Genomic DNA, 11,452 nt, shown 5'->3' with positions numbered 1-11,452 from the left:
AACATTTTTAAATCCGAAATGGAGCCAAGACTTTGTGGAAAAGGTTTATTATGGTTCACATGTTTCACAAGAAATTGTCATTTTCAATATTACAAATTTACAGGCATTTCACTTCCACAAGGAATATAAAGTACAAAACTCCTTTGGCCTCCCCAGACCTTTTGTGTGAATCGTTCATCCTTCTACATTCCATGCAGTGGTTTGGCGTCTCATTATGTTACAGATCCCCACTTAATATATGGTCGGGTTTGATCTCTGATGATTCATCCTTAACATCTGTGGATTCCTGTGGATTTTAACAAAATAAGGTTTAGGAATACATCAAAACAACCAATGTTAGATAAATGCATCCACACTAAATTACTCTAACAACGAAGGTCTTAAAACCTACCTGTTCTTCTGCATCATCTTCCTCTGCATCATCTTCTGCTTTCACCTCCTCTGGTTCCTCTGCTGGTTCTTCATATTCTTCAGCATCTTCGACCTATACACAGCACAATGTTTTAGATTCAAGTTGACCGCAATCAACATTTCAAGCACAGTAATGATCAAAATTTTGTAGTAACAGCTGAATTAGAAATTCCTAATTCTTTCCCCAAAAATCACACAAGCTCTACCGTATTTCAAATGGAATAGTTACAACTACTTACATTTACACAGTTTGAATCATTTGAAGAAGGAAAGTCAAGATGGGATGTAGAAAGACACAGGAGTGAAAGCAGTTCCAGAAGATAGGGGCATAGCAATTGAAGGCTTGACTACCAATGGCCTACCTTTTCATCAAGTGCTATGTTCATGCTGAGACGAAGAATTCTTTCGATTCTATCACCATATAATTTGGTGTCTGGCAGCAGGTATCCTGAACGCAATGTTGCAGTTTCAAACAAAACTACAGCAAGGTCAGTGGCAGTCTGGTCATCCTCACTGTCCTGAAATAAAAATGATATGCAGTTTACCGATTGCAATCCCAATCTATCACAATACTTCCAAAATCTTTTGATGCCCAAGTTTGAAAACACTGACGAGGCTCTGGAAGATTACATGATGTACATATTGCAATTTGTGAAGGATTTATAAAGGACCTTACCTGAACTCGTTTGAGCAACTGCTTGATCAAAGGATGTCTTGGATTAACTTCGAAGGTCTTTTTTTGGCCAGAATAGTAACTGCAACAGTTAACAGAATTTAGTTAAGGTTGATCAATACTAAGCTGCACAACTACAATGTGGGAATCTCTTCTATCTAAGTTTAGTGTACAGATCCAGTAAACTAACTCAGTTGCATCCTCTATGACAATATTACATAGTAGATCTAATCAGAACTAAACATCCAATGAGAAATGGTGTTCCACTTTTGAAATTGACATTACAAAACCAAAACTCTATTTCATAGAAGGAAACTCTACTTCATAGAAGTTCAACAATTCTCAGATTAGAGTTTGTAAAGTTTTCTAGAGTCAGACTATCATAGGTTTTCATGGATAACTAGCTTTAGATCCTTGTTGTTGCATTCCCATTAAAATAATGCTGCATAGCTTAACACAACCAAAAACTTACTTTGTGGAAATGTCTTTCCCTGTCTGGTATGCTTGAGCCTTCATGATTCTTTCCATGTTTCCAGACCATCCATACTGACTTGCCACCAGAGCACAAGGAGAATCTGTAAGACGCTCAGATAGTACAGCCTTCTCAACCTGAAAACAAATAGTAAAATGTATATCCATTATCTTTCCAAACTAATGGATCTAATCTGTATATAACCCATATAAAAATGAAATGAAAACTATTGAACTTGTTTTAAGTTAAATACAATGTTCAGTTTTAAAGGCATTTCTTGTATCTCAGAAGCTAGAATAATCACTCATCAGTAATTTAATACTTTTAACTTTTAAGTTAAAAATTGAAACCAAAATTGAAGGTCAATAAAGGAAGATAAAACTAGCTTCAAAATTCATATGAATTAGGAATATCAGGCTAACTGAGTGTTTGCAATCTAACTGCATATCAACTGGTCCATTACCATTACCTTGTCTTTTAAGGCTTTGTCCTTTAGCCAAGTCAAGAGTGGTTCATATTCCTTCACCATTGCTTCATGCTTTTCCTTGGCCTTTTCACTTTGTTCGAATTTTAGCCCTTCTTTGGCAACATTCTGGAATCTCTTTCCATCAAACTCAGGCAGAGCTTGGATACTGTATTCATCAACAGGCTCAGTCAGGTAGAGCACCTCATAACCCTTCTTCAGGAGACGTTCCACAAAAGGAGATGTTTGAACCTGAAAGATGATCAGGATCTAATTACCACTTAAATGTTAGTTTAGTTATCAGTCTTGGTATATTTACACAATCTCTTGCTTATGGATGATCCATGGACTGGAAATGAAGTACACTACTGGTGTGGACTAGCCACCTTCTGGATAGACAATGGCTATTTTTAAGTATGCTCGACTGATGATTATATTGCATATAATATCTCCTTAACCAAATACTGTACACACAAACCTCATTTCTGTTGGCTCCAGCAATGAAGTATATCTTATCTTGTTTCTCTTTCATTCTCTCAACGTATTGTTCCAGGCTGGTTAATTTGGCGTCATTGTGAGATGACTGGAAACGCAGCAGTTTAGCCAAACGTGTTCGATTAGAGTGATCCTCAATCACACCCAACTTGATGTTAGTGCCAAATTCCTTCCAGAACAAGTCATCATACTTCTCATCTGCAATTTTCTTGATCATATCCAGGGTTTTGCGGACAAGCTTCTTTCTGATTACCTGAGTGAAAACAAATTGGAATTCCAATTCAACCCTCAAAATTTAATCAGAACAAATATAGCGACTGTAGTTTTGCAAATCATAAGTAGATCCATCAAGCCGCTGTTTTAGGTTAGATTTGAAACTAGGAAAACTATTGCAACAATGTAAATCTACAAGGGCAAAAGACACCTACAACCGTTTTAAAGTCGCTTTAAGTTTCTTAAAATGTAACATTTTAGAATCTGCTTACCAAAAATGTTTCCTCTAAAATCACTGTTATGTATACTACATGACTGAGTAGTGTAAACTATCGAGTAGTGAAAACTAACGCGTTTATTCCATGCGTAACTGTAAGATTCTATGAGGCCCCAATTATTTCTCCTTTATAACTGAAGATGCAGCATCTCCCATGACAAGCAAATAAACTGAAAGAGCTCATAAAGGCAATGAAAGCATCTCCATAAAATAAATAATTTCACATCTAAATGAGAATAAACAGAGTGTAAGACCTTTCAGCAATCTAGTACCTACCTTCAACAGTTTGTGTTGCTGTAGAGTTTCACGAGACACATTCAATGGCAGGTCATCAGAATCCACCTAACAATAGATATTATTAAGTGAATGTTTTGCCCAGAAGGACACTATCAATGTACAATGCAGCTCCACCATGTGGTAACCTCACAAATTCTACATTGCAGTAAGGTATTTTAGAACGCATAATGGCATAACTACATTCTAATAAAAGTGAATGGCTATCAATCTAATGTGAAAAATAGTTTTGGGTAGATTGAAGATTCCGAACAACTCCATCTCTAGAATACCCCAATCAGTTAACATTTCTGGTAACTGGATAAGTTTATTCCTTTTCAGCTATTGATCTCTTATTATAAGGTTCCCTTATCCAGAAGAATCATTTACATCACAGCTTTCTTTCAGCACTTCAATTTGTCTGGCTAGAGACTGCATCATAAAAGATCCATTAAAAAATACTTACCACACCTTTGATGAAATTCAAATATTTGGGCATCATATCATGGAAATCATCTGTAATGAACACCCTACGAACAAACAACTGCAATGAAAGAAAATTTTGCATAAATACTATAGCATTCAGATGCATGCAGTGAAAAATATGATGTGGCACTCGAGAATTTAAATTGTAAATCGAAAGTCACTATGGTTTCAGTTCTGTAACACATTTAACATGTATGTAATCCTTGCAGTATTTGATACCAGCAATTCATTGCAATTCCTTAGTATAGAAGTCAATCAGCACAACATTAAAGGAAGTGTTGATTATATATTTCACTATTGCTGGGAGTGCGCTATATTATTAAAGGTACTATCCTCAGTTGAGATGGACATTAAAGATCCCAGGGCATTATTTGAGTGAGAAGAGAATTTTGTCAGGTCATGGACCTGAAATGTTGACTCACTTTTCTTTCTCTATAGATGCTGCTTGCTGACCTTTCCTAGCTCTCTCTATGTTTTTGTTTCAGCTTTCCAGCATCTGCAGTATTTTGTGTTTTGGTTTTGTGTAGGGAATTTCTCCTGTTGTCTTATCCAAAAAAATGCCTTTTTGAAAATGGCAGTTTGTAGAACAATACCAAGTGCGAATTGGCTGTTGATTTCACAAGTAAATGGTCACTACACTTCACAATAAAATGTTGTGAAGCGCTTTAGAGTCAGACAACATAAGGCACTATATAGAATGGAAGTATCTTCCATTTATACTAATAAAGACGTTCTGTCTGTGCACGTGTGACAGCCAAGAACTCAATAACCGATTGACAGCTATGATTTACACCTCATTGGAAAGGTCTTGCATGGGGCTGTGTCATATTTTTGTGGTATCTCCTATCATTGATGAGCTATGACCTAAACAAGCTCATCACACATGTATGGCAATTTTGCTTAATGTGTGCACACACGGTTTATGGCACGTAAAACGGTTTGTGAGTGGTATCACTGAAAATGGCAGCTCTAAAAATGAGCATACAAAAACTATGGAGTCAGTATCTACAATTGATTTGCTTAAGGTATACACAGTGTTTATGGCATGTTAAATGGTTTCACTGAAATCTACATTCCTTTGGTTGCAAGTGTAACTGCAACGGGTACACCTAGTTTGTTATAATTCAGAAATCTAACTGCTGTTTTGTGGCTGACAAATTTCCAGAGGTAATGTGAACAAGAACAGATTGTCTTGCGCAACACAAACATTTCATTGCACTGGTACAGGTGTCAATATTTCAGACACATCGATTCTCATGTTTTGGCACCGCTCTCCCCAGTTACACTTCAACATTTGGCGATATGGAGAATCCTCACACCCAAAGCTGTGAGTAGTCTCCCATGACAATTCCTGATGTGAAAGGTGCTATATAAATGTAATTTGTTGTTCCTAAGACCTTAGCGATAGGACAATGGTGGCCAATGTACAATATGCAAGACTCAACCAGATGACCATGATTCTACTGTAGTTAGCGTTAGATTGACATACCTTAATGTAATCAGTTTTCTTTGTTCCATACTCATCAAATAAACCACGAGGTGCAACATTAGGCACAAACAAGATAGACCTGAATGTGACTTCTCCCTCAGCAGTGAAGTGAATGTGAGCTATTGGGTCATCAGAGTCCTGAAGAAAAAAAGTTGTGTTTAGAAAAATACCAAAACAGAGGAAAATCTAATCACAGCACACCACATTATTGTTAGAGTAAAGGTTTACCTTTGAGAAAGTCTTATAGAATGATTTATATTCATCTTCCTCAATTTCTTTAGTTGGTCTTTGCCAGATTGGCTTAATGTCATTCATCAGCACCCAATCCCAGACTGTCTTTTCAACCTGTAAGAGTTGACAATTTATAGCAGAGTTTCTTTGAATACAAAGAAAATGTCTAACGGGCCTCAAAAGGTTTATACCTTCTTAGTTTTGGGCTTCTTCTCTTCATCTTCCTCTTCAACTGCAGCCTCCTCATCATCAGTATCGTCTTCCTTGTCTTGGGCCTCCTCATCCACTGGCTCCTCAACAGTTTCTGTCTGTTACCAAAGTAGATTTGTTTGTCAAACAAAACTTATTGGAGTAAATAATTTGCTTGCCTAACTCATCTCAGTACTCTTACCTTACTGCTCCAGACGTAGATGGGGAAGTTGATGAACTGAGAGTATTTCTTCACCAGATTTTTGATGGTCTCCAGTTCAAGATAATCAGATGTTTCCTCCTTCATGACTAATCTGCAGTCAATACAAGTACATTTTCAAATTAGTCCAGTTTGATTTCTTCCCTTTAAAGAAACACTTTGATTTAAAAAAAACAATTCCCTATCAAGTTTCAATAACTCCCAAATAGTATTTCCAGAACTTTCTCCTTATAATGGATTCCCCAAGCAGGAACAGCACTATGAGACTTCCAGTATGCTACACTATTCTGGTATAGAACATTGGTTTGCACCTGCTGTAGTTACATAGTTTCATATCTTGCAAGTTTCTTTTCCACAAAGCAAATTAGTATCATGTAATACTTCCCTAGACCAATGGTACAGAATATGTGCAACTCACAGTGGCCAGAATATGTGCAATTCAAATTCACAGGTGTCAGTCTGTTTATGCTACAAAAGAATACAACTTGAGATCACATAGAGGCAAGTTAAAACTTACGTGATTGTGGAACCACGACCCAATGTGTTTCCTCGTGGATCCTCTATGACTGAGAACTCATTTGAGTCTGACTCCCAAATATGCTGAGAGTCACTGTTGTGCTTTGAAGTGACAATAACTTTATCTGCTACCAGAAAGGCAGAATAGAAGCCCACGCCAAACTGACCAATCAGCTCAGAAGTAGATTGCCCTTCAGTCTGCATCTCAGTCATCTTATTCAAAAATTCACTTGTTCCAGACTTTGCAATTGTGCCAAGATTTTTTATCAATTCCTCCTTGGTCATGCCAATACCTGTATCTGTGATGTGTAGCATATTCTTTTCTTTATCAGCCTAGTAAAAAAAACCAAATATTTCAGCTGATTAAAAATATTTTATAGCAACCCTTATTACATGAAGCTCATTTGCCTAGTTAGAGCACATTCTTCAGCACAGTAGTTTGTCTCCGCCTGGCCTCAGTAATTTCATTCCATTGCTCATAGCCTTCCCTACTCAGTAAAAAGTATTTTCAATCAATCTCACCTACTTTTCTACAGCCTTTACTTTTATAGTCAGAAGGAACACTAAGGTAAAATAAGTCAAAGAGGGTCTTGGGATGGGTCTTGGAGGAGGCAAGGGAGGGGGCTGAGGGACCGCGGGATGGAGTTCCAGAAGATGGGGGCAGAGTGACAGAATGTCCGCCCACCAATAGTGGGGCGAGCGAGGCGGGGGCGTGAAGCAGGCCGGAGCCCGCTGAGCAGAGGGAGAGAGCAGGATGATAGGGGATTGCAGAGGTAGGAGAGAACAAGACCGTGGAGGGGTTTGAAGGTGAGGACCAGGATTTTGAACTGTATCCTCTGTGTGATGGGAAGCTAGTGGAGTCAGGTGAGGATGGGGGTGATAGGGTCATGGGCTACAGAGTTCTGGATGATCTGCAGTCTATGGTGAGAGGAGTTGGGGAGGCCGACAAGCAATGAGTTTGCATAGTCAAGCTTCGATGTAATGAAAGCATGTATGAGGGTTTCAGCAGCCTGTGGTGTGAGACAGTGGCGGAGCTGGGAGATGTTGCAGAGGTGGGGGAAGGCAGAGCGGGTCATGGCGCAGGTGTGGGGTAGAAAGGATAGTTGAGGGTCAAACAAGACACCAAGGTTCCGCATTGGCTTAGCAAGGTGAATGGTGATTCTGTCAGCGCCTGAGGTGAGGAGAGCCAATCAGGAGAGCCTCGGTCCTACTAACGTTCAATATAATCAAAATATCATGTACTATATTAATATGTGGTGATAGTTTGTGCTTATTGAAATATTAACCACAAAAGCAGTCCCCCAGAAACATCTTCGTACATTTCCGTTGTAAAGATAACTGGTTTTGTATGTGAAACAAAAGTACACCACTACAAGGTCCATCATTTAAATTAATAGCATTACTTTGTAACTTACTAGGCTCAAAATTTACATTTTAACCAACAGTTTTATTTTGAAGTGTGAATGTGCCCAATACCTAGTAAACATAATATGCTGGATTTTAGATCTGAATTTTATATTTGCAGAAAGATTTATTAATAAAAACAAACCTTTATCTTGATGGTCATTTCTTCTGTTCCACCTAGTGCAGAATCATCAGTTAGCGATATTAACCGGATTTTGTCCAGAGCATCAGAAGCATTAGAAATAAGCTCTCGCAGGAAAATCTAGAACAATGACATTGTATTTATTATCTGTTTAAAATATTTTTGTTGCATTTGTAATATTTACCCCTGAATTGTGTATTTTAATTCTAAATCCAGAACTGTGTTGTATCAAATCACAGCTATCTCTGCCTATTCAGAAAGACATTTAAATGGTTGTGTGATTTGTGTGACATTGAATCTACAGATGATAGGATAATCTGCCAAATGTACACTTTTTTAAGCAATTTGAATGCATTACATGTAATTAAAGTAGAACAATTGCTACATCACAAATATCCACAACTAAAATGAGATTTTAGAGTACAGTATTATTATACTTGCCTCCTTGTTTTTGTAGAGAGAATTAATGATAAGCTTCATCATTCGGTTAACTTCTGCTTGGAACACAAACTTCTCAGATTTGTCCCTCAATTCTTTAATTTGGGCAGGATTCAATCCGTCTAGTTGGATAGCTTCTTCCTCTCTATAAAGGGAGCAATCAGGTCAGCAATCTCCTGCAGTGATATCTTTCGTACCAACCAAACATCAAGAATATTTAATAATCCATCATTTTTAGTAACGTGGGATATGCAATATTCCTTCAAGGTCGGAGCAGAAAACACTCAACGGTTCGCACAAGCTCACAGTAAATGGCTGCAATCTAGTTTCACAGCAACACGTGCATACCTTTTGGTAACTTCATCGTCGGTTTTGGATCCGTCCCTGCTTTTGCCCAAATCCTCCTCCACAGTCTCGTCAGCCAAAGGTTCGTCTGCCCGAGCAGAAGCTGAGAGAGAGAGAGAGAGAGAAATTACACACAAGGGGAGGAATTGATTCTTCAACATCTGAGCTGTTTGGAGCTGAAAGCACAATGTAAAGACTCGGTGGCGTCTTGCAACGGATCACCGAGATCAACCCCCACCACAGAAACACCTGAGAGTCAAAGGGATGAGGGGGTGGTGGGGGGGAGGGGGTGGTGGGGGGGGAGGGGGGGCGGCGGCATTTCAAACAGTCGAGAGGATGATTTAACGCAGAGCGAACGGGAATTCATCTCATCGCCCGATCTTCAACGGGAGAGAACGAGTGGCGGCGGCGAAGAGACGCGGGAAACCATGGAGAAGAACAGCGTTACACACACCGGAGGCGGCGGCGCCGCACGTCTCCCGCCCCACCTCCACCACCACCACCACTCGGCGGCGGCCCTCCCCTCAGGAAATGTTCGACTCGAGTCGAAGGCGAGGACGAGAGGGAGAGACCGCGTGGACCTTAATTAGAGGTCGTTCCTCCACGAATAGGGCAATTGTAGGGCGTCAATAACCCCCCAACTTCCATCTGTACTCAGACAGGCGTCCATTCCCCGCCCAGTGAGGAAACGTGCGCGCGGCGGCGCCCTCGGGTCTGCGGCCCCGAACCGTCGAAGTGTCAGAAAATTCTAGAAAGGCGAGAGACCCCCCCACCCCCACACCACCACCACCGCCGCCATCATCACCCTCTGGGCTCCCACATCAAGACGCTCACTCACCGAACAGCACGAGGGCGCACAGCAGCCCGAGAAGTCCGGCTTTCTTCATGTCGGTCGGAGGCCTCTGACTACGAGTCTGGTCTCGGGTGCTCCTGGTCTCGCTGTGCAGCTGAGCCTCTCTGGCGTCCCAGTTACCCCCCTCGAGTTGCTCCGTGTGTGTGTGTGATTAGAGACACGCGCGATACCCCTCTGTCTCCGCCGCTCGCGCTTCTCTCGCAGCTTCAATAAAGGTGAGGGGGGGGGCTGGAAGCGGAGGGGAAGAGACAGCCAATCAGAGGCCACCACGCAAACACAGCGGCCAATCACAGGCGCGGACCTGGAGCGCGCTCAACCAATCGTCGCCTTCCATGTACTGAACGTTACGTCTGGAGCGTGGCTGTCGCTGATTGGTCGAGGCCGAAGCCGGGGCCGGGTGGGGGGTACAAAGGATCCATATTCATTTTAATTGAGATTGAGTTGACGTTCACTTGTATTAATTATCTTTTGCTTTTGCGCGCGCGGACTTCCTCGTCGGTCGTGATGGGGGGCGGGGAGAGTCCCCCTTTGTTTTTAACGCTTTCCTTTACTTCCGGGCTTTTTCCGGACGTCGTTTCAGTTCACGTCCGGGCAGAGGAGCCCCGGAGGCCGGTTGCTATGGAAACCGGGTCGCCCCAGTGGCTGCTTTCAGGAGGCAGCGCAAGGCCTCCTCTGGCCACCCTCAGCCGTTGGGCCGGGCACGGTCAGCTTCACTGAGAACGCGGACCAGTGGCTCAAACCTCTCACTTCCTTCGCCCGCAAAGGATTGCGGTCGATTGACTTCACGGTATATCCCGCGAAGCGCTTTGAGACGTCTCAAAGACACGATAATAATAATAATAATAATTAATCCTTGCATTTGATATAGCGCTTTTCACGTCGGGAGGACGTCCCAAAGCGCTTCACAGAACGCACTGTAAAGTGAATTGACTGTATATTTAAGGCTGCTACATCAAATCCGAGGATTGTTACTCTCTCTTGCTGTAAAGCAAGCGTGAGGGGCTCAAACTAATTTAAAAGATGACCGATACGAATCACCTTTCTACAACACCCGAAAGCAAGTCAAACTGGCCCCTATCCTTTTGTCCAAAGACTTGACAAACCATTTTAATATTTTCAACAACGCTCTCGGTGAATAAACTTTCAGAATCCATCCCATAATGCTGGGAAATCAATCCCGAGGTACCAGAAAGCGGAAAATGTCAGCGCTTCTTTAATCTCTTCCACAAATCAGCCATTAAGCCATATATCTGTTCAACACCTGAGGATCATCAAGAGGAAAAAGATTATTTGGCGAATAATGTTTTTCCCATTCTAAATGAAGTCTGTAATATCAAGGAATTACTTTAAAAGTAATTCCACCTCACCAAGCAGGTCAGGAATCTGGGCGTCTTGTTCGACTCTCAACTGTCCTTTCTCCCCATATCTGTGCCATGACCCACCCTGCCTTCCCCCACCTCTGCAACATTGCCCGACTCCGCCACTGCCTCACCCCTCGGGCCGCCAAAACCTCATACACGCATTTGTCACCTTAAGGCTCAACTATGGAAACTCCCTCCTTGTCGGCCTACCCAACTCTTCCCTCCACAAACTGCAGATATATAACAATAATCCAGAACTCTGAAGCTCGTGTCCACTCCTGCGCCAGGCTCCGTGACCCCATCAACCCCACCCTCGACCAGCTCCACTGGCTCCCCATCCCTGAGAATAGAATTCAAAATCCTCGTCCTCACTTTCAAGGCTCTCAATGGCCTTGCCTCCTCCTACATCTCTGACCTGCTAACCCCCTATTAACCTATCCGCTCCCTTTGTTCAGCAGGCTCTGGCCTGGGCCATGTCTCCTGCCCAACTCGTCCTACCAT

At 41.7% G+C, this 11,452-nt stretch overlaps 1 protein-coding gene across 1 annotated transcript; it reads right to left on the bottom strand.

Moving 5' to 3' along the window:
* Window positions 1–31: 31 nt before the first annotated feature.
* hsp90b1 (heat shock protein 90, beta (grp94), member 1) lies at window positions 32–9,795 on the bottom strand. Its single transcript, XM_007895302.2, has 18 exons — window positions 9,576–9,795; window positions 8,741–8,840; window positions 8,396–8,537; window positions 7,958–8,074; window positions 6,410–6,741; window positions 5,875–5,986; window positions 5,675–5,791; window positions 5,481–5,597; window positions 5,253–5,390; window positions 3,744–3,821; window positions 3,281–3,346; window positions 2,498–2,767; window positions 2,026–2,271; window positions 1,557–1,693; window positions 1,088–1,166; window positions 774–929; window positions 392–484; window positions 32–286 (listed from the first exon to the last, which is right to left on the bottom strand). The coding sequence occupies exons 1-18, from the start codon at window positions 9,622–9,624 to the stop codon at window positions 218–220; spliced, it is 2,418 nt and encodes an 805-aa protein (XP_007893493.1). The 5' UTR covers window positions 9,625–9,795; the 3' UTR covers window positions 32–217.
* Between the last annotated feature and the right edge of the window lie 1,657 nt (window positions 9,796–11,452).

This window comes from Callorhinchus milii, unplaced genomic scaffold, assembly GCF_018977255.1.
Source record: "Callorhinchus milii isolate IMCB2004 unplaced genomic scaffold, IMCB_Cmil_1.0 Scaffold5, whole genome shotgun sequence".
NCBI lineage: Eukaryota > Metazoa > Chordata > Chondrichthyes > Chimaeriformes > Callorhinchidae > Callorhinchus > Callorhinchus milii.
This window is presented reverse-complemented; position numbering and strand designations above follow the sequence as displayed.

Bases quoted from the DNA above. Each gene is read 5' to 3' on its own strand.
- hsp90b1 (XM_007895302.2), bottom strand. From the start codon at position 9,624: ATGAAGAAAGCCGGACTTCTCGGGCTGCTGTGCGCCCTCGTGCTGTTC. The intron at 3,347-3,743 runs GTAAGTATTTTT...ATCTATTGTTAG, and splicing joins TGAATTTCATCAAAGGTGTG to GTGGATTCTGATGACCTGCC. The intron at 1,167-1,556 runs GTAAGTTTTTGG...TAACTGTTGCAG, and splicing joins GGGAAAGACATTTCCACAAA to TTACTATTCTGGCCAAAAAA.